The 27887-nt window shown below is 48.7% G+C and overlaps 10 protein-coding genes across 10 annotated transcripts; 6 read left to right on the forward strand and 4 right to left on the reverse strand.

The window, feature by feature from the left end:
- Positions 1-1846: 1846 nt before the first annotated feature.
- On the reverse strand, positions 1847-4466 carry N7500_002069 (MFS transporter; the record flags this gene model as incomplete). Its single annotated transcript, XM_056673215.1, has 11 exons — positions 1847-1913; positions 2108-2180; positions 2372-2505; positions 2623-2734; positions 2789-3198; positions 3258-3344; positions 3395-3427; positions 3488-3732; positions 3791-3825; positions 3883-3992; positions 4057-4466. 11 exons carry the CDS (start codon positions 4464-4466, stop codon positions 1847-1849), a joined length of 1716 nt encoding a protein of 571 aa, XP_056533740.1.
- An 832-nt stretch (positions 4467-5298) lies between these two features.
- N7500_002070 (kleisin alpha) lies at positions 5299-7115 on the reverse strand (the record flags this gene model as incomplete). The annotated part of the gene is made up of 2 exons (XM_056673216.1): positions 5299-6798; positions 6852-7115. 2 exons carry the CDS (start codon positions 7113-7115, stop codon positions 5299-5301), a joined length of 1764 nt encoding a protein of 587 aa, XP_056533741.1.
- A 1030-nt stretch (positions 7116-8145) lies between these two features.
- Positions 8146-11490, forward strand: pmr1 (Ca(2+)/Mn(2+)-transporting P-type ATPase PMR1; the record flags this gene model as incomplete). The annotated part of the gene is made up of 3 exons (XM_056673217.1): positions 8146-8256; positions 8364-10860; positions 10916-11490. The coding sequence occupies 3 exons, from the start codon at positions 8146-8148 to the stop codon at positions 11488-11490; spliced, it is 3183 nt and encodes a 1060-aa protein (XP_056533742.1).
- A 548-nt stretch (positions 11491-12038) lies between these two features.
- On the reverse strand, positions 12039-12818 carry N7500_002072 (uncharacterized protein; the record flags this gene model as incomplete). The annotated part of the gene is made up of 1 exon (XM_056673218.1): positions 12039-12818. One exon carries the CDS (start codon positions 12816-12818, stop codon positions 12039-12041), a length of 780 nt encoding a protein of 259 aa, XP_056533743.1.
- A 1192-nt stretch (positions 12819-14010) lies between these two features.
- Positions 14011-14826, forward strand: N7500_002073 (uncharacterized protein; the record flags this gene model as incomplete). The annotated part of the gene is made up of 3 exons (XM_056673219.1): positions 14011-14139; positions 14191-14709; positions 14770-14826. The coding sequence occupies 3 exons, from the start codon at positions 14011-14013 to the stop codon at positions 14824-14826; spliced, it is 705 nt and encodes a 234-aa protein (XP_056533744.1).
- A 2191-nt stretch (positions 14827-17017) lies between these two features.
- On the forward strand, positions 17018-18847 carry N7500_002074 (ammonium transporter; the record flags this gene model as incomplete). Its single annotated transcript, XM_056673220.1, has 3 exons — positions 17018-17129; positions 17187-17518; positions 17582-18847. The coding sequence occupies 3 exons, from the start codon at positions 17018-17020 to the stop codon at positions 18845-18847; spliced, it is 1710 nt and encodes a 569-aa protein (XP_056533745.1).
- A 746-nt stretch (positions 18848-19593) lies between these two features.
- Positions 19594-22093, reverse strand: N7500_002075 (Golgi transport complex subunit COG4; the record flags this gene model as incomplete). Its single annotated transcript, XM_056673221.1, has 2 exons — positions 19594-20811; positions 20864-22093. The coding sequence occupies 2 exons, from the start codon at positions 22091-22093 to the stop codon at positions 19594-19596; spliced, it is 2448 nt and encodes an 815-aa protein (XP_056533746.1).
- Positions 22094-22535: 442 nt separating this feature from the next.
- Positions 22536-23675, forward strand: N7500_002076 (SIR2 family NAD-dependent protein deacylase; the record flags this gene model as incomplete). Its single annotated transcript, XM_056673222.1, has 2 exons — positions 22536-22658; positions 22716-23675. The coding sequence occupies 2 exons, from the start codon at positions 22536-22538 to the stop codon at positions 23673-23675; spliced, it is 1083 nt and encodes a 360-aa protein (XP_056533747.1).
- A 389-nt stretch (positions 23676-24064) lies between these two features.
- Positions 24065-25752, forward strand: N7500_002077 (putative hexokinase Kxk; the record flags this gene model as incomplete). Its single annotated transcript, XM_056673223.1, has 5 exons — positions 24065-24104; positions 24157-24279; positions 24336-24361; positions 24413-24820; positions 24877-25752. 5 exons carry the CDS (start codon positions 24065-24067, stop codon positions 25750-25752), a joined length of 1473 nt encoding a protein of 490 aa, XP_056533748.1.
- Positions 25753-27391: 1639 nt separating this feature from the next.
- N7500_002078 (tetratricopeptide repeat protein) lies at positions 27392-27858 on the forward strand (the record flags this gene model as incomplete). The annotated part of the gene is made up of 2 exons (XM_056673224.1): positions 27392-27396; positions 27447-27858. 2 exons carry the CDS (start codon positions 27392-27394, stop codon positions 27856-27858), a joined length of 417 nt encoding a protein of 138 aa, XP_056533749.1.
- Positions 27859-27887: the final 29 nt, after the last annotated feature.

The following is a 27887-nucleotide window of genomic DNA, read 5'->3' on the forward strand; positions in this document are numbered from 1 at the left end:
AGATTCAGTCCAGCTTGTGAAAAAGAAAAAAAGAAACGATCGCAAATTGCTAGTCGTCTGTATTGGGATTCAAAATCCACGCAAATCAACTCTCGAAGGTCGGAGGGATCTCCGGTCCTTGGTTCCTATAATCGCGCGTCTGCGACTACAGTTGGCGGGGAATCGGAAGCGGAATCACGGGGAGTCGAGTCACGGGTGTAACGGGGGACGATCGACTGGAGATACGGCGGATGTAGAATGATCTGACACATTGAAGGATTTCAATGTGGTTTGTAGATGGAGAGAAATTGGCGCAAAGCTGACAGAAAATCCCGCAATGGATTCGGGGGCTGTATGACGGATTGGACTTTGCGCGGGGAAGATAACGAGATTTCTCAGGAGAGCGGTGCCGATGCGAGAAAGAAAAAAAAAGATTGAAGCAATCGAGGCAAAGAAGGGAAGATGAGGACTTTCAGAAGAGTGTTCCCGTGACTTCGAAGTAGGACTTCACAGTCCAATTGTAAAGAACAAAATAAGAATCAGAACAAAAATTTAATGGATTCGCTTTGAGAATTTTAGCGCTGGGTGTCATAAAAGACGCAAAACTATACTTCGTAAAACACCCATTTTACCTAATTAATTTGCTGGCGTTTTCTCTGGCGTTTTCTATGGTTTCTTTTTTTATTTTTTGTTTCTTTTCTTTGCTACCCAACGTACATGTTGGGCGTGTCTATTTACCTCTCTCAGATACATCCTATAGTTCTTCACTATATAACCCGAGGCCGATATATGTACATGCTTTCAGACAACTGGCAGTTCATTACCAATTTTACAACTTTCAGAGCATGACCGGAAACAGAAGGTAATGTAAGCCCATAGCTGAGCTCTGATTGGCTGAATTACAATCCTGCACCAGATCGGGTTCAGCGCATACCGGATGAGCTATATAACGCGGGGGCAATTGCGCACGTGCAACATTGTCGATTGCATAACATGTCCATCCTTTTCGATTCTGAATTATAAAACGTTGAATGCAAGTATCTTCCATTGAGTCATTATTCTTCTACAGCCGGTTCCCGAAAGTCACCGAGACTTTCCACCTCGGTTCCGTTTTATTCCGAGGCTGAGTACCGTGCTGTGCCGAGGCTAGAAGGCTCCCAATGCATCGCTCAGTTATGACGCTTGCTTTGCTATTAATTGTGATCTCTGCCTGCAATCGGGGTAAATTCGATTGGGGATGATTGCTGGTGACTAAATTCCAAGACCACATGACGCTCGTATGCTTCGCAACTGGCCTGGCAGACTGAGGGGGGTGCCGTCGGAGAATTAAAGCCCGGACCAGGTCTGTCCAATAGACGTATACTCATAGAATTTGCGGTATCTATTTATTCTTTGTGTGTTCAAGCATAGTAGGATGGAAGGATTCATCGTCTGTTTGGATCCAGGAACGTCCAGATCGAATATGCAAGATGTCTACAGATAGCATCAAGTAGAGGTAGGTTATGAAACATATATCCTTGCCGATCGTGCGTATACACAATGGATTATGATTCTTCTGCATTAGCTTCTGAGTCACAGGTAGTACAGCAGCTGAAGGCGTTAAGTCTTTATCCATGATAGTAGGTCAGGTGCTGACACTATCACCCGTAGCCAAACGTCTCAGCCCAGGCGGTTGCCAATATATGATCATGAGATACCGCGCTCCTCGTCCACCACACGCCGTATTAAGACAGACCAAGTCGGTCAACTCTTTAGATGCAATGGCACCGGTAAACCTGACGCTGACCTCGTAAAAAAGCCAGCCAGCAACCAGCCCGCTTGAAATGCAAGCATTTTATGGGGTATCATATATGCACAGAACTATCGATCACGTCTGTGATTTCGCAAATCGGCTCTTACTCCGGATCCAGCTTCCATACCGAAAGAACAGGTACCTGTCATGAATGTCAGTACAACGTTCAATGGGCTGTAACAGCCTCTGTTGAGTTGTCTGTTGCGAGAGTCACATGCAACTGGTTTATCAAACTTCCATGCGTGAGGCAAGTAGGTCGAGGTTCAAAATGTAGGGGAAGTAAACAGGTAGGCCATGGCGTAAGAGAAAATCGAGAATGTCAAGATCAACACTTACGGAAAGGGGGTCATGACAAGGGTCAGGAACGCTAACAAGGAAGTTGCCCAGTGATATCCGAGGTTGTTGTACACTGCATAACCGTTAGCTATAATCGTTACGTCTCAACTGTGTACAGGCCAGAATATAGCTGTCAAGCATTTAAGAGCTACAGATCGGCCTGTTCAGAACACAACGCATCGACTAGCATTGGAAAGATGTGCTTCATGCAAAACACGGACTTCCAATACTTGTTACAGCAGCGAGCTAGTGCGTATAACTTACTTTGGATTCCAAAAAGTGGAAATATGCCTCCAAAAGATGACCGAGTGAAGCTGTTCGCTGCCAGGGCGCTGGCGGCAAAAGTTGGATATGCATCAACCAGGAATGTAAAAATACCGGAGTAGACCAGGATTGTCCTAGTGGTAACACGATCTATTAGCATTACACGGCAAAAAAAAAAGCCACAAAGTAGACAGGGATCATAGGACCAACGGATGGTAGTCCGTCAGGTGAGATTCCAATATTCATCTTACCCTGCACCGAAAACAGCACTCCCAATGATAGGTGCAATCCAATGGACATTGGGGTAAATTGTCCAAGCAAAAATGAAAAGACCTATAGTAACTAACGGTCCTCCCAGGATCGCTATTTCATCAAAGTCAGCCATCGTTTTTGAGGGCAAGTTGTTCGGCAACTTACCAGGGGGCAGCCGCCACTCCGGCTGGAAGTCATCGACCTTGTTCGTGGCTTTCTCGTGGTTGCGTTCCAAGCGAACGTAGTTTCGGCGCCAGATCGGATCTGTCAGGATGGCGATAACCATTCCAACAAACATACCAAGGAAACACAGACCACGCTGCCACATTACAAGCCCATACACCTCATCGAAGACTAGCTGGAAAGCACCAAAGAAGAGATACAGAATACCCAATAGGATGGCTGAGAAAATGCAAAGACATAGACACATTGGCTCCAATGTCAAGAGTAATACGGGTCTATACATCGAGCGCACAACCGTCCGTGCCACAGAGCGCTGCATTTTTTCAATTGGGGCTTTCCACCGGTCATCTCCGGTTTCCTGGCGCAGCTTTTGCGCCTTACGCCTCAAAAGTCTAGAACCTTCTTAGCGTTCTTATTTCAGGATCAGGGAAAGGATCGGGGAAATACTTACACTGGGTGATACGTCTCCGGGACCAATAATATCATTGAGACAAGCAGCACCCCTGTCCAAATCAGAAGCACATAGAACGTCCATCGCCTAGGAAGGTAAGCTTCAATCATTAGAAATTCAATAAAAGGGACCCATACCATGTGGTAAATGTATTGATAAAGCCGCCAACCCTATTGGTTTACTGTTAGTGTTGATATCAGAGGGTACCCCAAGTACAAAGAATAACTTACAGAGGACCAACTTCGGGCCCAACAAATGGGCTCGCAGTGTAGAGCATCATAGGAAAGGCAAGTTCATGGCGATCAAACATGTCACCGACGGTACCTCCAGCAACACTCAAAAAGGCACTGCCTGACAGTCCATTGAAGAACCGAGAGATAAGCATGGTCTCGGTATTCTTAGCCACGGCGCTTGGAATCAGCCACACGAGAAACAGCGAGAACGAAACAATGTAAATGTTTCTGCGGCCATAAAACTAAGCAATGTCAGATCATTAACTCAAATTTAGCAGCAAAAGTCACAAACAAACAAACCTCAGATAACGGACTCAAAAACAGCGGACCAATTCCTAGAGCGAAAAGGGTCAACACATAGTCCCGGGAAAGACGACCAGATCAAGACAAACCAAGACCCCAGATAAAAAACGACAATCCAAGAGTCGCAACTTCCTGCGAACACCCAAATTCACTCATCATTTGGGCATATGTCGTGGTATACATCGAAGAGGTGCAAGTCCTACATGCAGTAGATCAGCTTGTGCGCGGCGCATAGAAACTACCTAAAGCAGTTATATACTCACACACAAAGTGATCCCATGGAAACAATTATGGTAATCAACCACCGTCGGGCTTTGCTCATATTTCGCGGATTCATAGGATCGTTCTCCTCCCAGCCCACAATATACGCTGCATCATCGTTCGGCACCGCAGCCTCGTTGACTTCATGGCCGCCAATACTAACGCCGTCATTCAATGACCAACTGCGTTCCAGGGACTTCACTGATTTAGACGCATTCGAGCTTTGTCTCTGGAGTGGTGCGCTGCTTTCGTCGTGGGTACCGGGCGAGGTAATCGGAGCATAAGTCACATCCTCAGATTTGCTGCGATCGAGTTCGTCGTCGCTCTTATTGCTAGAGGGAATTTCGGGGGCTTTCTGGGCCTTTTCTTCGGGGTCTGCGTGCGACACGTCTGTACTTGAACTCGGAGACATAGTCAAAAGGAAGGTCAGACTTGCTCATCTAGGATTTTTAAGTGTTGGCGATGAAGTCATAGAAAACAGGAAGAACGGTCCGAGGCTACCAAGGTACATGGGACTGGCTAGGTAGATATGTGATTCGCTATCTTGTGAGAGAATTTGGAAGAAATTCTTCTTAGCGTCTAAAGGATTGCGAAGTCCGAGCTGATCAATCAAGCGATCCCGGTGTGTTTATTTCCGTTTCTTAAAGCCGACCTCGGAAGTGATCCCCCATGTCAATTAATCATAGCCTTGTACACTATTCCATTAGAAGGCGTACAATGTAACAATATAGTTGACCTTATAATTCTAATGTCAATAATTCAGCTTAGATTCTATAAGATACATGTACATTGTTAGGTTACTATCTGATGCCAAGACAGCAAACACGTGGGAGCGTTATGTACGCAAGCACCATGCGGTACAGAGTGACATGGATGTATGTAGGTAGGTACATATAATTCTCCGAGCTCACAGTCTGAAAATATCTAGAGGAGAATAAGATATGCTCTGAGATAGAGATATGTTCGATTAAGCTAGAGCTAACACTACTACACAACAGAAACAATTCATCAACGTCGCTCCCAATGGGACCAGGTAGTCCAAACAAAAACTCCAACCACAAGTGAAAATCAAAGTCCTATGTCTCCAAGCCTGAACTCCTGATAGTCATTCAATTGAACGCTATCCCCAAAGAAAACACCGGATCTCAAAATCGAGACATTCCACAGAACTATCCCAAATTTGAGCTGTACAAGAGAAAGATACGCCAATAGACTCCAACATTTTGGTCAAGAGGACAGGACCTCTACAGAGCCTGGCTAAGCTGGCTCATGGCACCCGAAGCGTTTTCCTCAGCCCAAGAGCCCCAGAGTGCCTGCTTCCCAGCAATCTTGAGGGGACCACCAATAGACTTGGCGCCCTGGTCAACCTTGACAGCGTCTTTCGTGGCCAGCACCAAGACTTCGAAGAACATCTTGGTGGCATCAGCCTTGCTGGACCGCTGCTCGGGAAGGAGGTCCTGGAACAACACGCTCTTTTTCTGCTGGGTGGCTGAGCTACCAAGCTTCTCGCGGAGAATGTGCACAGCGTGCTTGGTGCCCATAGAGACCGGCTCGGTATCCACGGGATGCGCACTAGTATCGTCCAGCTCGTCCATGGGCTGGTTTATGCCTTCGTCTTCACTCAGATGCAAGACGTGGTCTTCATCATCTCCAGGGAATTCAATCTCAGAGCGCTGGTTCATAGTCGTATCGAGAGCGATGCCCTCGTCAATCGGGACAATGGCTTCCTCATCGCCAAGCTCTAGGGCAGGAACGTCGACGGCAGCCACATCCATATCGGAGATGCCGCTGTCGCGCTTGCGCTTCAGCTCACCGGCCTTCTTGACGGCATCCAAAGAGAGCATACCACGCAGCTCAGGTGCCCAACCGCGTCCACGGTCCTCGCCAAAAACACTAGACACAAAATTGCCATTCTGCTGCCTGGTCATGAGGGTGAGCAAGACGGGGTCGCGAGGCAAGAATGATGCGGGCTTCAGAATCGCAGAACGATCATTCTGCTGGTCCTTAATCTTGGAGCTGGAGATTGCGACTTCCTTGTCGAGTCCCATAAGCTTCTGGCGCTTGGTGCGCTGCCCCTGCTGTTCGCTAACGACATCAGGTGTTGCCGATACATCTCGGTTAAATTCTTCTTCCAGTTGATTCATCTGGTCGGATCCAGCATCAGAAAGGGGGCTTTCGGAGTCACGTTCAAATCGGTTGTCGGCAGCACGGGGTGTCTCGCCACCACCAAAGTCGTGATCGTTGTTGAAGTCCATGGGAACATCTGGAAGAAGGTCATTCAGATTGTCGTGAACATCATCTCCAAGATCCATCTTGTCGAGAGCGTCATCATCTCCAAGGTCCAGTCCCAGATCGTCGTCGTCGTTGAATTTTGGGGCATCATTGAAAAGATCTTCCTCCACGGGACGAGGAGCGGGAGCATCTCGACCAATTTCCATAGTCGGGTCATTTCCAAGAGGCAATTCATCCTCACCCAAGTCAAGATCGACAAGGGAGGGGTCTTCGAGGCGTGCGGGTTCTTGAGAGACAGAGCGGCGGAAGCTGCTGTCTGGGAGGAATTGGCTTCCGAAATCCATACCACCAGGGCGCTTGGCAGCAGGCTCCAGGTCGAGGGTCTGAGGGAATAGCAGAGACGTATCAAGGTTGGTAAAAAGATCAGATTCAGTGAGCACATCGGGAAGAGTAATGCCACCTGGAGCGACAACAGTTGAAGCCAAGTCATTGTTGTTTGTGAGACGGAAAGCCTGATATATGATTAGAAGCAAGCAAGTCACCGTTGGTTCAAAAGAGAGCGTACCATTTTAATCTTCATCAAAGCTTCATTGCAATCGTCGAGGAGGTAACGAGCCTTGCGGCTGTAAATTCGAACAACACCCAGCAGCAATTGGCCACTCAATCGCAGAGCCATAGGGGCTTGGCCCTGATCAACAATAGCGTTGACACTACTCTCGATATCCGACTGCAAGATATGCGACTTCGAAAGTTTGCGCTCGATATTAGCGGACAACCAAACGCGAGCCAACGGCCCGGTTTTCGATAGGAGGGTCTCGGAATAGAACATGGTGTGTGTGTGTGTGTGGTAACGAGATACTTTAGAACAGCAAAATTTATCTTAACAAATCCAGTAGGTGAAAAGACCCGCCCGGCGCGGGGGAGGTGTAGAAGGACGACGCGCTGAAGCCGGGAAAACAATGACTTGTGCGATGGCTCGCACTCGATAATTGTATGGAAAGGTAGATATGTGACTAAAAGGATAAAATGTTTGCCGCTCGATCGCGTGAGTTCAAGACATCGAAGACGATGAAGATGGGAAGGGTATGTGCGCGCGAGGGATATCCTGGAGTTGGCTGAGAAACCAAAAAGGAACGGAAGATGCGCGTCGGTGGGAATATCAGGCGGCAGCCGTGGGCCTGGGCGGGATTTTTGCTGATGTAATTGAGGGGGCTGGGAATGCGAGTCACGTGCAAGGTACACAAAGGAATACCAACGTTACCTACTCCATACAATGTATCACAACAATGCCCATTTGTTTTGGTAGCGAAAAAGAAGATAATCTTGCTAGCGCACAAGTATATGGAGAAATAGGATACCAAAGAAGACACTCAAATTCTTTTCACAGAAAATTAAAGCAACTTGTACAAAATCAACATTGTATACTCTGTCTGCCCTACACGTGATACTTTACGCTAGTCTAGATGTAGTGTCGGATAAACTCCCTACCCGGAATCACTAGGCCACAACGGGTAAAGCATCACCCATCATGGGACTCAGCCTCTTCTGAGTGGATTTATTGCTCTGAATGGGATCATTTTGCGGTTTGGATTATAGCAACAAAATTCCTTGCGCAAGCGAATTGGATTTTTTTGGTGTAAAGCCATCTGTCGGTCCCTTGTTTGTCGTCGACCCACTTGCGCCAACTCCGCAAATCTAGCTGTTAGTCTAGCCCCCGTGTGCAGCTGCTGCCAGATCGCATCTAACGTGAATTGTCGAAGCGTAGCCAATTCTTGTCGAGACGGGATGAACACTACTTCCCGACGTACTTTAAGTCTTATTTGATCGCCCTTACTAACTTATCCTCCAAAGCATGAGCAATGTCAAGGTCTGCAACACCTTCATTGCCGTTGCATAATGCATCAAACATCGACTTTCTGCAACCTCCCTCCACAACATCTATGACTGGACGGTCAAATGCTCCACCGTCGGTAAGTTTAAATAATACACATACCATGTGTGCTATCTCGTCCCGATGTCAACTTCTTGGTGCCGTTGGACAGGGGTATTTCTAACGTACGGTCTTGTTCTCTTCCAGACATCCACATCAACATATTCGTGGCTCGAACCTCATGAAACTGCCGAGCGACTACGAACTTCCCTTTTACATGGCCTAACACCTGCCGAGGCGGAGATACGCTTGGCCAGAGATGGACCGAACGAGCTTCCCCACGATGAGCCGGAACCCCTCTGGCTGCGGTTCCTTAAACAATTCAAAGAACCGCTGATCCTCCTCCTCCTCGGCTCTGCTGGAATCTCTTTTGTGATGGGCAACTACGATGACGCCATTAGCATTACTCTTGCGGTAACAATTGTTGTGACTGTTGGCTTTGTTCAAGAGTATCGGTCGGAGAAGTCGTTAGAAGCATTAAGCCGGCTTGTGCCCCATTATGCCCATTTGATACGTGATCTGCCAACGGCTTTCTCTGCGACAGCCGAGAATGGCGGTACGCCGCCCCTGGGCGCAGACATGGAAATGGACGAAATCCGGTCCAAAAGCCCAGGCTCGGCGTCTGCCGCGGTCAAGGCTTCATCAACCGTTCCCGCCAACGAACTTGTTCCCGGGGATTTGGTTCTTTTTACTACCGGAGACCGTATTCCCGCCGATATTCGAATCACTGCTGCAACACATCTCAGCATTGACGAGTCGAACCTGACTGGAGAGAACGAACCTGTGGTGAAGTATGCGGAAGCTCTGCGCAGCACATCTAGCGGGGCCACTCCAGGGTCAAAAGGAATAGAGCCCCCTCGGTCTCCGTTCTACGATGCACCGGCGAGCGGTGCTGTTGGTGCTGACATTCGATTGAACGAACAACACAACGTTGCATTCATGGGCACACTAGTTCGCTCAGGCTACGGCCAGGGCATCGTGATCTCAACCGGTGCCAAGACGGAGTTTGGCAGTATCTCAGCTTCGCTACAAGAAATTGAGAGTCCCCGAACACCGCTGCAGCTGTCCATGGATCGTTTGGGCCAAGAGCTAAGTTATATCTCCTTCGGTGTCATCGGATTGATCGTGATTATCGGTCTTGTACAAGGTCGTAAGATCCTTGAAATGTTCACAATCGGTGTTTCGCTGGCCGTCGCAGCAATCCCAGAAGGCTTGCCTATCATTGTCACCGTTACGCTCGCTCTCGGTGTCCTGCGCATGGCCAAGAGGGGGGCGATCATGCGAAGACTCCCCAGCGTTGAAACTCTGGGTTCTGTCAATGTCGTCTGCTCGGACAAGACCGGCACTCTTACCCTCAATCACATGACAGTTACCAAAATGTGGCATTTTGACTGCCCAGAACCATTCGAGGTGCAAAGAGAAATGACTTCGGTGATACCTCCTGGCCCCGCAGCGCAGACAATCCTTCGCGTTGGCAACATTGCGAACAACTCTCGCTTATCGCGTATGCATGCAAACTCGCCAGCCAGCGCATCTTCCGCGGCAGTACTTTCTTCGACCATCAACAGTGATTCGGCTGCTGCCAAGAGTCGGTGGGTAGGCCAACCCACCGATGTGGCAATCTTGGATCTAATGGATACTTTGGGTGAAGATGATGTACGCGATCGTATCAGTGCTCGCGTCCATGAAACCCCGTTCAGCTCCGAAAGGAAATGGATGGGCGTTGTTATAGGCAGCTCTGGTACTTCAAATGGAGGCTCCCATGTTGCCTATATCAAGGGTGCTCTCGAACAGGTCCTCGCGCGATCGGATACGTATCTCACCAAGGATGGTCGAGAAGTAATTCTTGATGAGCCCCGCCGCAAAATCATCCGGGAAGCAGCAGAAAACATGGCATCAGATGGTCTTAGAGTTCTCGCTTTTGGCAGTGGAGTTGTTCGTGATATGTCTAGAGGTGGCAGAGGCTTTGGCAGTCGGTCGTCCCCGAAAATTATTCAGGGTGATGATGACGAGCGATATAACGGCTTGGTCTTCGCTGGTCTGATGGGTATGAACGACCCACCGCGTAAAGATGTGCACAAATCTATTCGACGCTTGATGACTGGAGGTGTCAGGGTCATCATGATTACTGGCGATGCCGAGACAACAGCTGTGGCCATTGCGAAGAAGCTTGGAATGCCTGTCACCGATTCACCACGTGCACGTTCTGTCATCCGAGGCGATGAACTAGACCACATGACTGCTGCTGAACTTGCCCAGGCGATTTCAACAGTCTCGATTTTTGCCCGCACAAGCCCAGATCACAAGATGAAGATTGTGACAGCACTTCAAGCCCGCGGCGATGTAGTTGCCATGACCGGTGATGGCGTCAACGATGCGCCTGCTCTAAAGAAAGCCGACATAGGTATTTCCATGGGCAAGCTTGGGACCGATGTTGCCAAGGAGGCAGCGGACATGATTCTGACGGACGACGATTTCTCGACCATCTTGCGGGCAATTGAACAAGGCAAGGGCATTTTCTATAACATTCAGAACTTCATTACGTTCCAGCTTAGTACAAGTGTGGCTGCACTCAGTCTTGTTCTGCTGAGCACCACTCTTGGCTTCAAAAATCCACTGAATGCTATGCAGATCTTGTGGATCAGTGAGTACACCTGCATCTGATACCGTCTCCTGTCTTTATTTAACAATCATTACAGATATTCTCATGGATGGCCCGCCCGCCCAGTCTCTAGGCGTCGAGCCCGTCGACCCTACCATCATGAACCGCCCACCACGACCTAAGACAGCCCGTGTTCTGACAAAGCCTCTGATTCAGCGCGTCCTCACTTCCGCCATGGTCATCATGGTCGGCACATTGTCAATCTACATCAGTGAAATGGGCGATATCACCGACGGTAGCCCGGTCGACAAGCGCTCGCGCATCGTCACCGCGCACGACACTACCATGACATTCACCTGCTTCGTTCTATTCGATATGTTCAATGCACTGACCTGCCGCAGCGAGAGCAAGTCTGTCCTGCGCGGTGAAATGCCACTGTTTGGAAACAAGATGTTCAATTACGCTGTTTTCGGTTCCTTGGCCGGCCAAGCCTGCGTGATCTATCTGCCGTTCCTGCAGCGCATCTTCCAGACGGAACCCCTCAGCATTGGGTCCTTATTCAAGCTAGTCTGCATTGCCAGCTCGGTGTTCTGGGTGGATGAAGGGCGCAAGTATTTGCATGCGATCCGTCGTCGGCGTGGGATGGGTTCCGGTTATAGCGTCAATGTCTGATCTGCCGTTGCGACGAGTGCACGGTTTGGATTGCCTGTTACGATTTTAGAGGTGTCCATAGTATAGGCATGTGTAGCTTATCATATTTGGATTGATATCCCCCATATACATAATAGAATTGTCGGTTGTCGGCATACGTTTTGTGTACTCCCATAACTTATGCGGCCATGTTAGTCAAGTCTCATTGGCAGTCTTTCTGGTGGTCTTCACAGATTGCATACTCATGAGAACCCCACGATTTATATAGAAGAGACTTATATATGAGGCTCTATAATTAAATAAAGTAGACGCTCGGTGATAAAACTTTGCTTCACTCCCTTGGATTCTTGGTCTATCACACTATATAGACATACAGACACTCCTCGGAAATTCCTCCCATTCCCACATTAGTCGACTGTAAAGAAAAGATCCTAAAATTTGCAATCTAGGCAAAAGCCGTGGTATCACCAGGGTGCACGATATAGACGGTCATTCGCAGCCATCATTCCCAGGTACCATAAGCCAAGCGCAACTGTGAGCTCCGGTTCTCGTGATGTGCCACTCTGGGATCAGGGGATCGGATTGGCCAGTCTTAAGTCCCCATTGTCATTGAGTCGACGAATTGGAACAAGCTCTTGCTCAGTAAGGATGAAGCCGAACTGCGTGCTATGCTGCTTCATGTACCAGTTCACTTGTGCCAATGCTTTGCGGAATTCCATCTTCTGAAGCAGATTGTCTTTCATGCTGTGGGACCATTTCCATGAGGGCTTCATGTCACCTGGGAGGCGGTTCGGACCCAAGCTGCGTCTTTGACTGCCAGCTTCGCCAGCTGCATAGAGCGAAAGATCTAGGGTGAATTGATCCGGCGTAAGAGCATCCGAGCCTACCCCCATCAAGACAGTAGTGCGTTCGGGAAGCCCGTGATCAAGGACTCGATCGAGGACTTGGTTGAAAGCAATATCTTCCGGTCGGCTTGGATTGCGATTATGGGGAGCAACACGTTGCCTGGCGCGGTCCTCGAGGTGTTCAAAGGTATGCCGAAGCGATCGCCGGATTCTAGCATGGAAGTATTCACCAAATGCGAGATGCAGACCACTTTCAGAAGTTATCCCTCGTTCTGGGGTCATATGTCGAATAGGATCATACTCCATGTGGATCATGTTGAGCAGCGGGCCAAATTCTTGCAGGATGGTGGTTATATTGAAGTCCTCCCAGTCATCAATGTTGCGAATGTCACCTGGTCCATAGTTTGCATTTGTTGTGTTGGTTTTAGATTGGCCGACATCGATGAATTCGAAGCTTGGTGGTCCTTGTTGTAGATAGGCGAGTAAACTAACTTGGTTTGCCATGTTCAAAAAAAGCCTTGGAAAGGTTGGGAGATTAAAATTCAAAACAGAATCTCTCTGTGGATGAGCTTCTTATATATCTTCGAGGCAAGCATAGCGAACAGCATAACACCCGTCCTCCTTCAAACCAACCTTGAGCGCACGCCCCCAAATTGCCATTACAACCATTGGCAGAAATTAAATCGAGCCAATAAGTTGAATTGAATAACGACAGAGGTAGTTATCATTGGCAATGCTCACTCCAAGCTAAGCGCTGGGGCAAACTGAAACGTATACTAGATAGCACTGTATAGCTTTGCGTGATAAAGAATTCAGTCACACTTTCCATCAGAAATTATATCGTAAAAAAGTCTCTCGCACAAAGTATGCTTTCCGGGCCTTTTTCTGCTGTCTACCTACAGACTGGAAAGGGTGAACATTACCTTGAAAATATTTAAGAAGGATGACTGGGAAGCCCACTGAGAAACCCATTGAGAAGTTCGCTGGAAATCCAAAAGACCACTTCACAGCCCTGTAAGAAAACCATTATAGGGCCGCATAACCGGCCGTCTACCATTGTAGTTATATGGATATTAGATATGTATGTATAAGACACTTGTCTATATCATGTACATTTGTATTGTTTTCTTTGCTATCTAGTCATAAGCCGAAAGGGCTGAGAAAGTACCACCAAAAAAGGCATATAAAAAGACCAAAAAGATATCGCAAGGCCGCATGAACCGCCAACTATAGTATATGAATTAAAAAATCGGTAGCAAAGCTAACACAACACACTTAAGATGAAACAATATGACCAGTATATATGGTAGTGGCGCCTTCCTTGGGTATAGCTTTGAGTAACGCTGTGACCAACACATATACTAGAAGCGCCGTTGCTATAGATCTTCAAGTATTGAGTCCTTGTCAACTCACACTTCATCACAGGATCACATATACGGCCGACTATTTTCAGGACTTGTAAATCGAGAATGTCATTGGTAATTCTAGCATAACCCACGCAAAGCGAAACGCCGGAACAAACATACTAAAAACGCTTTCGATAGGTAGCTTGAGCTATTCGAGACCTTGGGAGAGATACAATTGATCCCATTCTGCCTTGTGCCACCGCCTTATTCTATAAAGATATTCATCACATTACCCCAGTTCTTCCCTCAGTGTTCCACTTACCTTTGAAATTTGTTGCCTTGAGACCAAAATGGTTGCAGAATTTGATCCACCAAATATTGACATTACCAATCTGGAATTTGTTGAGATTATTAGACAGACCAACAATGTGTTTCTGTGCCGAGCCCGCTGGCAAGACAAAGACTGCGTGCTGAAAGTGGTAAATGATGAAGTTACACATTGTGCCTGCGATCTCTAACAGCCCCGATAGTTTCCTCCCTACAAATGGGAGAGGATCCACCCACCGTTTCGTTCGATTGATCTTTTCAAAAATGAAAGTCGGGCATACAGTCGATTGAAGGCTCGAGGCTTTTGCGAACGAGGATCTGTGCCTGATTTCTATGGGGTAGTTGAGAATATTGACCCTGAGGCGAAGGGCTGGCAACCACAGCTCAAGGAATTTCATGATAAAACATTTCCTCGAGGTCTTGATCCCAAGGCTCGACCAAACGGTGTTTTGATGGAATACATTCCCGATGTGAACATACTTGAGCTCTCTAACTACACAGAGACAAGAGCTCATAAGCTCCGGCAGCTCCTATTCGAGATTCATGAGGCTGGGATTGTACACCTTGATCCTTATCCCCGAAATATGCTAATCCAGGGTGATTCCGATCGAGTACTCTGGATCGACTACGAACTTGCCCAGATATTTGATCCAGAGCACTCAGAGCACCCCAGATTCTTTGACCAGGAAAGAGAATTCATGGATGCTTTTGTTGAAGCACTGGTAGTTTCGCCAATCCCCATTCGACTGTTAACTTTCTGGCTGACTTCTTTTGCAATACAGGACAGAGATTATAAGCTGGGAAAGTATGAAGAAACGCGGTCGATCTATTTTGAGTGAGCTCTCAGAGGCGTAGTGTTGGCCTCTCAATCTCATCACTTTCTTGAATAATGTTTTTTTTTTAGCGGATAGATACTTTTGTCATATTGTTGCTGCTGTTAGCTATTGCAATTTTATTCCGAGTCCCAGGAGGTACTCTTTGTTAGTCATTGTCCAATCCCACTGCATACGACATAGTCTATGGTAAAGTCAGGGAAACTACTGAATCTCCGTAAAATATGGCTGCTCTGTACTATGTAGAATACACCACCTGTATGTGTGATTGGTTACCTTACCCACGAAGCCAAAAGAATTACAAAACAAAAAAATAATGACCGACGCAGGGATCGAACCTGCAATCTCTTGATAGTATGAATCGTAGTCAAGCGCCTTGCCATTGGGCCAGCCGGCCTTGTTATGTACCATGTCGGTCATGATGTGCATTATGAGCCATGACAGTCAATTAGCCTTGGACTAACTCTCATTTGTGCATTAGCAATCAACCCAGTTGTTTCTTATCCGCTATAGAGCATGGCGATTTTGTTTTTTTTTTTAACAAGTTTCAAGTTGATACAAGAAGGAGGATATTTTTGAATGAATTTTTGTGGGTGTGGTATGTACAAGAGCGATATTATGCGCGTAGTTCGGATGTTTTTGCCACGGAGTGGGATGGGTATATACCTACTCCGTAATATAGAATCAAGCTATAGAGGGTCTGGTCCATCCATGGATACTCCAAAGAATAGAAATTTTCCCATGGCTATAAATACTCCGATGTAAATCGTTCTCGGCCCAGGTGAGACCCAGTCCCGCGGGAGCGGATGACCCTAGCGGATCGCTGCAGAAGGCAAAGGGTCAATTTGTACTCCGTATACTGTAGGACCAAAGACACATACAATATATATCAACATGACGATATGATAGAGTTGAATAGAGTTGAATCATTGCACGTGTACATGTACTCCTAACACATGTATAACATACCTATGAACTGCGTACGGAGTTCGGAGTGTGTAGATAGGGTCAAGACTCCGGCATCGGTCCCGAACGCAAAAACTCATCCCTGCCCGACCCGGAATCGGGAAAATCCGGAAACGAAAAGGCAAAACGGGACCTTATCTGTCGCCAATCGTTGGCTCGTTCCCACTTCGATACGCTAATGCCGAAAGGGAAAGGCTTGGCATGCGGCCGAGCCCCACTTAGCGCCAGTGGCAACTTGGGCTTTATCTGTAGCCAATCAGAGGTAGTAAGATACAGCGTCACTTGTCCAATTGCTGGTGGCGGATAGGAATTTGAAGGAATTTGCAGCTTTGAGATCCGAAAGAGAGAGATAAGCTCTGCCTCTCGTTCTTAGATCTCCAGAAATTGGAACTCCACGACCCTATTCTTCTAGAAGAATCACAGGGACCTGCAGGATATTGGTATGATAAGCTATCTGTAGTTAATCTCCAGTATGGAGGTGTAGCCCTGAAGAGAAATAAAGATATATAAGGCTCAAGTCCATGTGGAACTGCCGAAACTTCCTAGGAACTATTCCCCGCGTCGAGTATGGTTTGATCATGATGTCCAAGGGCCAAGAGCCTTCAAAGGTCTTGGAATTGGTGGAATTGTTGATACTCATCCCTGGCCACTATCTTGCGGTTGTTTGAGCCGAGCATGACGAGATGACAAGATGTTAATTTTTGTATACAGAAAACAATCTAATGAAAAAAAAAAAAAAGAAATCCTCTACATACTCTCAAGAATCTGAAGAACATGGAAGGCAAGACCTGGGCAGCCTTGGTCTGGGGATAACTCGGGCATTATCCCATTGATACTGTCACAATCTCTGACCAAACCTACCACCTTCTTTTTTTTCCTTCACCTATCTCCTGATCTTCCTTTTCTCCCTCCTTTTTCCTAACCGCGCCTTCCTGTCCAAAATTGATATTGTTTCAAGCTGAATCTCGTTTAACTTTTTCATCTCTGGGCATCTTTTTTTAGGGGAGAATTGCTGGGAATTGCTTTTTTTTCCCTTCGACTTTATACGGACCCACTGTCGATCCGACTTATCTTCTGGATTTTTGGCTCGAGAAGTCCGGGTTTCCTCTATTTTATATCGTGGCGAATTCCTTTTTCCTTATTTTCTGGAATATACCGCCTTTTCTCTTTCTCTTCAACTTCTCTACCTCACTTCATCCAGCTTCGAGTTTCCCATTTTTTTTTTCACATAATGGCGTTCAGCGGGAAAGCCCCGTACGCCCCGGACTATGCCTCCTACAACTGGATTGGAGCTCCTTCCAACTATGATCTTGCGACCAACAAAGACTTGGGCGGCGATTCCCGTATGTCTACCTTTCCTACAGCGTCATGCGGTATGCTCTAACATCGGTCTTCTGTAGGAACCGAAAATGTGAACAAATGGTTTCAATCTGGTGACCAGGCCTACATCATCGTGGCCTCGGCCATGGTCATGGTCATGGTTCCCGGTCTCGGATTTCTCTACTCGGGATTGGCCCGTCGAAAGTCGGCCCTTAGTATGATCTGGGCCTGTATGGCTTCCATGTCCGTCGTCACCTTCCAATGGTATTTCTGGGGTTATTCACTCGCTTTCTCTCCGACCGCGACCAACGGTTATATCGGCAACCTACGCAACTTCGGTTTAATGAATACATTGGCTGATCCGAGCCCCGGTTCTCCATTGGTTCCCAATCTGCTCTATGCCTTCTATCAGGTAGGTTACGGGGGATTGATCTGGTTTCTTCTGAGGCCAATGCTGACCTTGATCGATCTCTAGATGCAATTCTGTGGTGTCACTGCAGCTATCGTTATGGGAGCTGTTGCTGAACGCGGTCGCCTCCTTCCTGCTATGGTCTTCGTTTTCATCTGGGCTACCATCGTTTACTGCCCAATAGCCTGCTGGGTCTGGAACGTCAACGGCTGGGCATTCAAGTACGGCGTGCTGGATTACGCCGGTGGTGGCCCCGTCGAAATTGGTTCCGGTTTCACAGCTCTGGCCTACTCGATGGTCCTCGGTCGCCGACAGGAACGCATGATGCTCAACTTCCGCCCACACAACGTCTCTCTCATCCTCCTCGGCACAGTCTTCCTCTGGTTCGGCTGGCTCGGTTTCAACGGTGGTTCTGCGTTTGGAGCTAACCTGCGTGCAACCATGGCCTCCTGGAACACCAACCTGACTGCGGCCTTCGCCGCCATCACCTGGGTTCTGCTTGATTGGCGCCTGGCTCGCAAGTGGTCAATGGTCGGCTGGTGTTCCGGTACCATCTCGGGATTGGTAGCTGCGACACCCGCCTCCGGATTTATCTCTCCCTGGGCCAGTGTCATCCTCGGCGTTGTGACCGGTATCGTTTGCAATTATTCCACCAAGATCAAGTACTGGATCCGAATCGACGACTCTATGGATGTGTTGGCAGAGCACGGCATCGCTGGAATTGTCGGTCTGCTGTTCAATGCCTTGTTCGGTGACGACGCCATCGTCGGCCTGGACGGTGTCAACACCGGCACCGGTGTCGGCGGCTGGGTCATCCACAACTACAAGCAGCTGTACATTCAGATCGCGTATATCGTTGCTACCGCCGCCTACTCTTTCGTTATGTCAGCCCTCATCGCTTATGCTATCAACGCTATTCCAGGCCTGAACCTGCGCGCCTCCGAAGAAGCCGAGCTGCTCGGTATGGACGACGACCAACTGGGCGAGTTCGCCTACGACTACGTCGAAGTTCGCCGTGATTACCTCGCTTGGACCCCCCAGAATCACGACCAGCTTGCAGATGGCCACCAGATTCCCGCCGCGCAGCGTTACGGTATCGGCGAACACAGCGAAATGATGCTTGGTAGCCCACCGCGTGAGATGATGCTCGAAGGCCACTCACCCAATGGTGAGATCAGCCAGAGCAGCCGCGGTGGCAGTGAGGGTGACATGGCTATGCACGAAGTCAAGATCGCTCCCGCTCCTCGCCAGGCTGCTGAACAACATCCTCCGAATACACAGGGCGCTGAACCCGTTGTGATGACGCCGGTCCAAGAGAAGACGGAGACCTAATCAGTTTCAATCCGTTCTCCTGTCCTCTCCTCTTCTCCAACTTTTTCCTCCATCTCTTTTGCATGGCATACATCTCGCATACGCCATTCCGTCCAGCAAGCTTTGATTATTTTTCGCGTTTTCGCTTCTTTATCTCGATATCCCTTGAGCGTGCTTTTTTTCTTGCAACCAAAGGCCTGGGGCTTTTGCTATATCTTCAACCTAAACCTCCCGACTTTTCTCGATACCTCCACCACCAACTCTATACCACCGATTTCACATACAAACCACAATCTACCCTCACGCTACTAGCATACCTCACCACTAAACCAACCTACACCTTCCTCGGGAAAAGCAACTTGAATTTGTCTAATCTGGCCTGGCGTTCTATTGTTCTATGTCTTTTTATGGCTTGAAAATGGCCAAACGGGGATATCAAATTGGGTTTTGTACGTGTATATAAACTGCTTCATTGAATTGCAAAGGAAATATCTTGTTTTCTGTCTTCTGTCTTCTGTTTGTCTGCAGTATAGAGCGAGACAGCCTGACTTGACTAAGTTGAAATATATCTATTCTCCAGATCATTTTCCCCTCAAAGCTCGCTTACAATTGTAGATTGTAGATATGTGCTCCGTAGATAAGAATGAGATCCTCGATGGTACAAAACGAGAAGGGAAACAAAAAAACTAGTCAAACAAACAAAACACAACAAACAATCCAATCTATACAAAATCACCTCCAATCAAAAGCCCTAAAAACAAAGACCTTTACCTCCTAACCATCCCCCTTGCCCTAATCAAATCCTCCCTCCCAAGCTTCTCAACTACCTCTGCCGCAACTCCACCCCTCCTAACCTCATCCCACTCATCTTCGTCCATCCCCATAACAAGCGTCATCTGCACACAACGCGCAAAGCACTCCCGATACCGATATCTTCCTGGCGCACCAGGAACATACCCAACATCAACAGCAACCCCAACAAGCCCCGCAACATCCCTCTCGAGATGTGCCGCGCCCAGCGCGTTAATCCGAGCCCCGTAAGACCAGAGTCTCTTCTCAAGTAGACGAGCCAGGTACGCGAGTGTCACGCCGAGGACGCGGTCGAAGGCGGAGGGCGTGAGGATCCGTGCGTATGGTGTCAGCAGGTCATTCCAGAGTGTGGTGAAGCGGGGCTTGACGAGTTCTTTGTTGTCGAAGCTGGGGCTGTCAGCTTCGGTGTTGGGGTTCGGGGCGTACTCGATATCGCGGAATGTGTCTGCCAGGATCGGACGGAGCCGTGGTTTTATGGTGTTGTTGAAGATTACTTGGATTCCGTCTGTGAGGAGGTCGGTTACTTTGCTTTCGAAGGTTGTGGAGAGGGTTTGGAGGGTTTGGTGCACTTTCTGTGCAGTGGTTGGGTTTGCGAAAATGGAGAGGAGGTGTGGGGTTGCTGGTGTGCTGGTGTTGGTATCTGTTGGGAGGGGAGTCTTCGAGCCCGTGTTGTTTTGCACGATTCGTCGGATGTAGTCTACTCCCAGGTCGAGGTTGTTGATTTGAACTAGGAAGGAGATTGTGGTTTGTTCTGCGGGTTGACCGCCTTGTATAGAGCGTGGGTAGCACTCGTCACGCATCTTGCGCTGCGTCATACCAATGAAATCGGAGCCTAGAACGCGTGAGAGGGTCGGGACTACGTTTGTCACGACAGCTTCTTGGGAGGTTGCGAGCGACTGCTGGATAACTTTATTGACGATGTACATGATGTCGTCGACGGCAGAGGTGATGTGTGGTGGGTCGGCTTTGAGTGGACGCTGGGGATTTAGCGTGAGGCCTGATGGAGACTCATCTAGCTGGAAGGCCTTTTCAACGGAACGACGGAAGAAGAAGGTTGTCATTGCGTTGAAGGGGGCCACCAGACGATCGTTGATCTTTTGGGCCAGAGGTGACTCTCGCACGAAGCTGGGGAGCTCGAAGCGATTATCGTCCTCTGCATCACCCTCACTCGGAGACTGAGAAGTTGTTAGTGCCGGTATCAAAGAAGAGGCGGATATTGCGACTCACGTTACATGTATCAGCCAGGAACCGACAGTACAGTGACCACCGGCCCAACATGATAGCCATTTCATTCAAGACACCATCGATCTCTTTCATATCCACACCCTCATCGTCGGCAGCAGTGCTCGCCCCCATGGTAGGGGACTGTGAGCGAGGCGGGCCTGGTCGCTGTGCGGGCAGGAAGCTTTGCACCAAGAAAGTGAAAGCGTAAGATTTGATATCCATCAACTTGCGATCCACATGTCGCTCGTCGCTCCAGGTATCAAGAATGATACCACCTTGTACATCAGCTTCGACCTGTAGCCGTTCAATGACCCGTCCCATCTTGCGGGGGCCATAGTGGTGCTCAACGAGCCCGCCATGACTATCGATAATCTGCGCAATATGTTCAAACAGCTTGGTAAGCGCATTGGCATAGAAGAACCCATCCTTAGTTTGAGCACCCCCGGCAGCCCCGTTAAGGTTAGCCCGAGCCTTGGCCGCGACACCTTGGCACACATAACGACCATAAACATCAAGTCCGACTTCAGACCGTCCGATAAGCGGGAAAAGCTTGAAGAAGCGCGTAATCTTGGCCCCATCATTCTCCTTAACCGCCTTCTCAAACTCACGCAGGAACAGCCCGCACAGCGACTCTGCCGCGTTATCCAGCGTTACACTTGGGGGGTCAGGCACTTCAGCCGTAGGAACCATCTCTGCAGCAAACGCACCATTGACGACTGTCGCTGGGACCTGAGCTGCACGGTGGAGGTAGCTGGCGGCTTTCTCCCAGTCCTGAGGCGCACCCATCGATCCTGCCACGCCGAGCGCACACGCCTTGAGCTCGGCAACCTGCTCGACGACCTGTAGAGTGGCTTTCACCCGAGCCTGCTCGAGATCTAGCCGGCGAACCGCGCTGGAGATCCGGTCGGCGGTGCTGGCGGCTTCGGAGAGCATTCCATGGCTGATGGAGCGGGTCGTGCTGGCGTGAGTCCCAATGTTGGCGCGCATCAGGTCCAGCCTGCCCAGCTCCCGCGAGAGATCTTTTTGGGATGTTACCAGGGCATCGAGGCGGGCGGTCACAGACGCTTCTTGGGTGTGCAGGTGGGACAACGTGGCTTTGATCTCGGCGACGGAGCTGGCATTGAAGATATCGGGCGGTGGGGGTGGAGATTTCTCTGGTGAGGCATTGGTGTTTGGAGGGCTTTGAGGCATAGAATTATGCCCATTGGCGGTTGCAGCCATCCTGGGCGCCATTGGTTGTCGCAAGTTGGTTTGTTGATGCCACGCCAGTTGTAGGGGGGGCTGCGGGCGGTGAGGGTGGGTTTTACAGCTTCAAGCTTCAAATTACTGTGCTACGTCAAGACTGGGATTCCCAAACTTCAAATTGTTAAAAAAAGATAGAAATTGTCTCAACGTGCCTTTGTTTTCTTTTTCTATTCCTTTTACAATCTTTATTTTCTGCGTCTTAAGACGCGTTTCCATGTGGTTGTGAATCAGGCCGACGTCATTTTCCCCCACGCTTCACATTCCATATCAGTTGCTCTTTTTCAGTTGCCTTTTTTCTTTTCTGTGAACCTTTCCCTGTTGATCTTTTAACTAATATTATCTACACTTCTCAAGACTTGACTATTGATTTGTCAAGTCCTCAGCCGCCATCATCGGACGTCGCAAACCCAGACGTCCAAATCGGCGCACCATGGGTAACGAATCGTCAGTCCAGGTGGATGAATCCACGATCCCCTCGGTGCTTGAGGCTCGCAACATTGAGGCACTCGCCAAGTATGTGAAACAGCACAATGTAAAGAAAGTTGTGGTGATGGTATGCACTATGAAGTCCCCATAAAATTGTGCATCGGAGAGCTGACTAGACATACAGGTGGGAGCGGGCATCAGCACTTCGGCAGGCATTCCAGATTTTCGCTCACCTGATACGGGAATCTACGCCAATCTAGCAAAGCTAGACCTTCCAGAGCCCGAGGCAGTCTTTGATATCGGTTTTTTCCGGCGTAACCCCAAACCTTTCTATGCGCTGGCGCACGAGTTGTACCCCGGACGCTATCGCCCAACCATTGTGCACTCATTCATTAAACTGCTTTACAACAAAGGGATACTCTTGAAGCATTTTACCCAAAATATTGATTGCCTCGAGCGCCAGGCAGGTGTCCCAGGCGAGAAGATTGTCGAGGCCCATGGCAGTTTTGCGTCACAGCGCTGCATTGAATGCAAGGAGACCTTCCCAGATGAAGAGATGCACCAGATAGTATCCAAGTGCGAAGTACCCCGCTGCCACCATTGTAACGGCCTCGTCAAGCCAGATATTGTGTTCTTCGGTGAATCTCTTCCCTCGGACTTTTTTGAAAGCCGCTCTCTACCAGAAGAGGCTGATCTCTGCATTGTCATGGGAACTAGTCTGTCCGTCCAGCCATTTGCCAGTCTACCTTCGATGGTCAGTCAGGGCGTGCCTCGCTTGCTCATCAATATGGAGCGTGTCGGTGGCCTTGGATCGCGGAGTGATGATGTCTTGGTGATTGGAGACTGTGATGCTGGAGTCCGCAAGTTTGCAAAAGCTATGGGATGGGATGAGGAATTGGAGGCATTATGGGAGGAAACCAACCCCGACCCGCAACAAAGGGCGGAGGAGAATGCCCCGCTACAGACTCGAGACGAACGTCTGCAAGACGAAGTGGACCGACTAACGGAGGAGGTCGATCGAACTCTGGGGTTGACAGATGCGTATCAAAATAAAGTACGCGAAAAGCTAGAGTCACACGAGAAGGCACACCGCCAGTCTGAGGGTCTCGACCATGTTTTCCCCCATTTGGCGCGTAAATTGTGAGATACTATGCAATGTTTTTAATAAGCCGAAATACGATATTTCATGTTATTGGAGTTCCTATATTCTACGTACTCCGTAGACAAGGTCGTGGATATCCTAGTCATGCCAAGAGAATGGATGTCGATCCAACGTTGGAAGTCATCAAGACCGTACAGAGGATTCAAGGTTGTATAATTTGTAAAATTACGAATATTTATAGTCCACCGAGATCCCGAGAATTTCCCTCCCCATATTTTTCCCCTTAGCTCCAATTGACTTTCTACTTTCTCTCCGATAGCCAAAACAAGACATCTACAAATCGCCCCACGTCTTTCCCATATCGTCATTCCCCCCCCCTTCCCAACTTTCTTCCTCTTTTATTTTTCTCACCTTTCAATTTCATAGTCATCATGGTTGGACTTGGCCCTAAGCACCCGCCGTCCCGGAAGGGTGAGGCTCTTTATACCCCTGTATTGATTAATATGCTAACTATGTCGTACAGGGTCCATGCACGAACTGCCCCAGAACTTGTTAGGACCTATTCAGGACTTCGAGAAGGCTTTCGGAGTGGATCGCTCCAAACTCAAGCAAATTGTGAACCACTTCGTCAAGGAGCTCGAGAAAGGTGAGTTTGAGAGCCATCCGTAACTCTCCGATTCTCCGCATCTCTAACAAACACAGGCCTGACCGTTGAGGGTGGTAATATTGTGAGAACGACAATCCCCCGATCGCAACATGGACTAACACTAGAAAAATAGCCCATGAATGTCACCTGGGTCTTGGACTTCCCCGATGGAAACGAGCAGGGAACCTACCTGGCTCTCGATATGGGCGGCACCAACCTACGTGTTTGCGAAATTACCTTGACCGAGGAGAAGAGCGCTTTCGATATCACACAATCCAAATATAAGATGCCGGAAGAGTTGCGGACTGGAACCGCAGAGGAGTTGTGGGAGTACATTGCCGACTGCTTGCAGCAGTTCATCGAGACCCACCACAACGACGGGAACCTTGCCAAGCTGCCCCTCGGCTTCACTTTCTCCTACCCCGCCACTCAGGAATACATCGATCACGGTATTCTGCAGCGCTGGACCAAGGGCTTTGACATTGATGGTGTCGAGGGCCACGATGTTGTTCCCCCTCTTGAGGAGATCTTGAAGAAGCGGGTATGCTTGAGATGTCACCTTCCCCATGCAGGTTCAAAAGACTCACAAGGCTACAGGGCCTCCCCATCAAAGTGGCAGCCCTGATCAACGACACCACCGGTACCCTCATTGCTTCCTCTTACACCGACACCGAGATGAAGATTGGCTGCATCTTCGGTACCGGCGTCAATGCCGCATACATGGAGAACGCAGGGTCTGTACCCAAGCTCGCCCATATGAACCTGCCTCCCGACATGCCCGTCGCCATTAATTGCGAATACGGGGCCTTCGATAATGAGCACGTGGTACTCCCCCTCACTAAATACGATGAGATCATCGACCGCGACTCACCCCGCCCGGGCCAGCAAGCTTTCGAGAAGATGACCGCTGGTCTGTACCTGGGCGAAATCTTCCGTCTCGCACTACTCGACTTGATCGACAACAAGCCCGGTCTGATCTTCAGTGGCCAGGATGTTTCCAAGCTGCGCAAGCCCTATCTGCTCGATGCCTCCTTCCTCGCCAACATCGAAGAGGATCCTTATGAGAACCTCACAGAGACATTGGATCTCTTTGAACGGACGCTGAACATCCGCCCCACCCAGCCAGAGCTGGAGCTAGTCCGCCGTCTCGCTGAACTGATCGGTACCCGTGCCGCTCGCCTGTCCGCCTGTGGAGTCGCAGCCATATGTACCAAGAAGAACATCGAGTCCTGCCACGTTGGTGCTGACGGCTCCGTCTTCACCAAGTACCCCCACTTCAAGGCGCGTGGTGCCCAGGCCCTGCGCGAAATCCTTGACTGGGCCCCTACCGAGAAGGACAAGGTCTCCATCATGGCTGCCGAGGATGGTTCCGGTGTTGGTGCCGCCGTGATTGCCGCCCTGACACTCAAGCGTATCAAGGCTGGCAACCTCGTTGGTGTCCGCAACATGGATGACATGAAGACCCTGCTTTGAGTGGGGTTGACCTTGGAATGGTCATGACCGTTACTATCGTCTGATTCATGACAAAACAAGTCCCTTACCGGTGGGATGGAGTATATCTTTTTGAAATAGTGGTTTGTGCTACTTGGGTTTGGGGGAATTGATGAAAGATTTAACGATATATCGATTCTGTGTATGTTTAGCCTCGGAAGGCTCGTGAATAGAATACCATCTAGTGCCATTACTCCCTCAACCGTGCACTGTAGCTATTTTACGTGATCTGGATCATCTGCCTCCACAAGTGGACATCTATCATCTCTCTTCTCCACCCCTGTGTCCACTTTTCAGAATGGCCGATTAACAGCCCGTATTCAGTGCCGTCTGCCCTATAGCTTTGGTATTTCAATCTGCAGAAAGAATCAGATCACCGAAGCATTGTCTTTCAATAGAAATTGGCCAAGTACAGCGTGTGAGATGTGGAAACTCTCATCCAAATGTATGAAAGTGGTGAACTTGGTGCACGTCAACTGAGCGATGCGTCTGTTTACCGTGTCGAAGAACAATGAGCTGGAAGGAACCCCTGAGATGATGAAGTGGCGCTTTACATTAGCTATCCATTGGTGTGAGGTTTGCTTCTAACCGTCTGTCCAATATGACATTGGTGTATTTAGACTATGTATCGTCAATGACGCAGAGTGGACCACGGGAGTACCTCGGGAAAATCTTCTATGAGCGCGGGCGCCACCTTCCTAGTTTTTGTGCCCCACTAGTTTCGCAGGATGAAATGAGGTATACAGCATACGAGAATCATCTTATGCTTGTATAGTCTATTTCGATGTCATGGCTTTGGATATTTCCTTTTTCGATTTTCCAAGTGGACGACCGAAAAAAGGCGTACAAGGAGTTCTTTATAGTGGACGTATTTATATATAAAGGCACAACAGTTATTAGATCGGTAAAAAAAAATCTTACCCCTTCGAAGTGGACAATAGAAAAATCAGAGTAAGATATGCGTAATATTTGACTGAATGGCTTTAGTACCAATTTTAGTCCTACCTACCTACTATAAATAAATCATAGATCTATATAATCATTGTGCCGAGGTTGTAAAAGAGAGGGGATACAACCTAACGAGATATACATACTACGATGACTACGATAGAAGTAAAAATGTCCACTGACCTAGAAAGATTGATGATAGATATAGATAAACCACTACCGCCATAGAGCTATCTACATAGCCCATAGAGGCAACCTTAAGAACGAGGGTTGACTAATCGGCAAGAAAGACCTTGCTCGATCTCGAGAGGTATACCTATTATGTATGGACACCAAATACTATCACATGACCCTATATAGACACGAGAACACGAGACCAGGTACTCGTTGGCAAGTAAGCCCCTCACTGATCTTCATCCTGCATTTCCTTTTTCATCGCCCATCGACTACAATTGATGCTTCATTCTTTCATCAGTTCCAAGTCCCGTCGAGACGAATCTTCCTACGGTCACTTGCAATATCTGTTCTCGAGTGAAAGGAAATTGGATTGGAGGAAACTAGGGTTTTGACTGTTCTGTCTATTTAGACCTTTGGTAGCGCGAACCACGGTGTGATCAGTCAATCCGACCCAATATCCTCCCAGTACCAAGTACCAAGAGCCTAGTACTCCAATATGCAGTGAGTATTGGAGTGATTTCTATAATTCAAATACTCTAACCCTCAATTAGGGATCAGTCCAAATATGCTGCCGCAGTTGGCCAAGAGACCTATTACGATCTTGGCTCGCATCATCGATCAGTGACTACCTCTTCAACAGAAACCCAACTGTGGTTCGATCGCGGATTGATATGGGCGTATTCTTTCAACCATGACGAGGCAGCGCGATGTTTCCAACGAGCAGCGGAAAGTGATCCCAACTGCGCCATAGCGTTGTGGGGAGTCGCCTACGCAACTGGGCCGAATTACAATAAGGCTTGGAAGTTTTTTGATCCAGAAGATCGCCGGACTTCTATTGCAAAGGTCAATGATGTCCTAGCACGGGCACGCAAGCTGGCTAGTAATGCCACCCCGGTCGAGCAGGCATTGATCGAAGCCATTGGCGCCCGCTTTCCCCCGTTCATGACATACCAGACGACTTGAGTCCCTTTGACCACGCATACGCAAATGCC

The sequence above is a fragment of the Penicillium coprophilum genome (genome assembly GCF_028826855.1).
Source record: "Penicillium coprophilum strain IBT 35676 chromosome Unknown utg000002l_segment0_segment1, whole genome shotgun sequence".
Taxonomy (NCBI): Eukaryota; Fungi; Ascomycota; class Eurotiomycetes; order Eurotiales; family Aspergillaceae; genus Penicillium; species Penicillium coprophilum.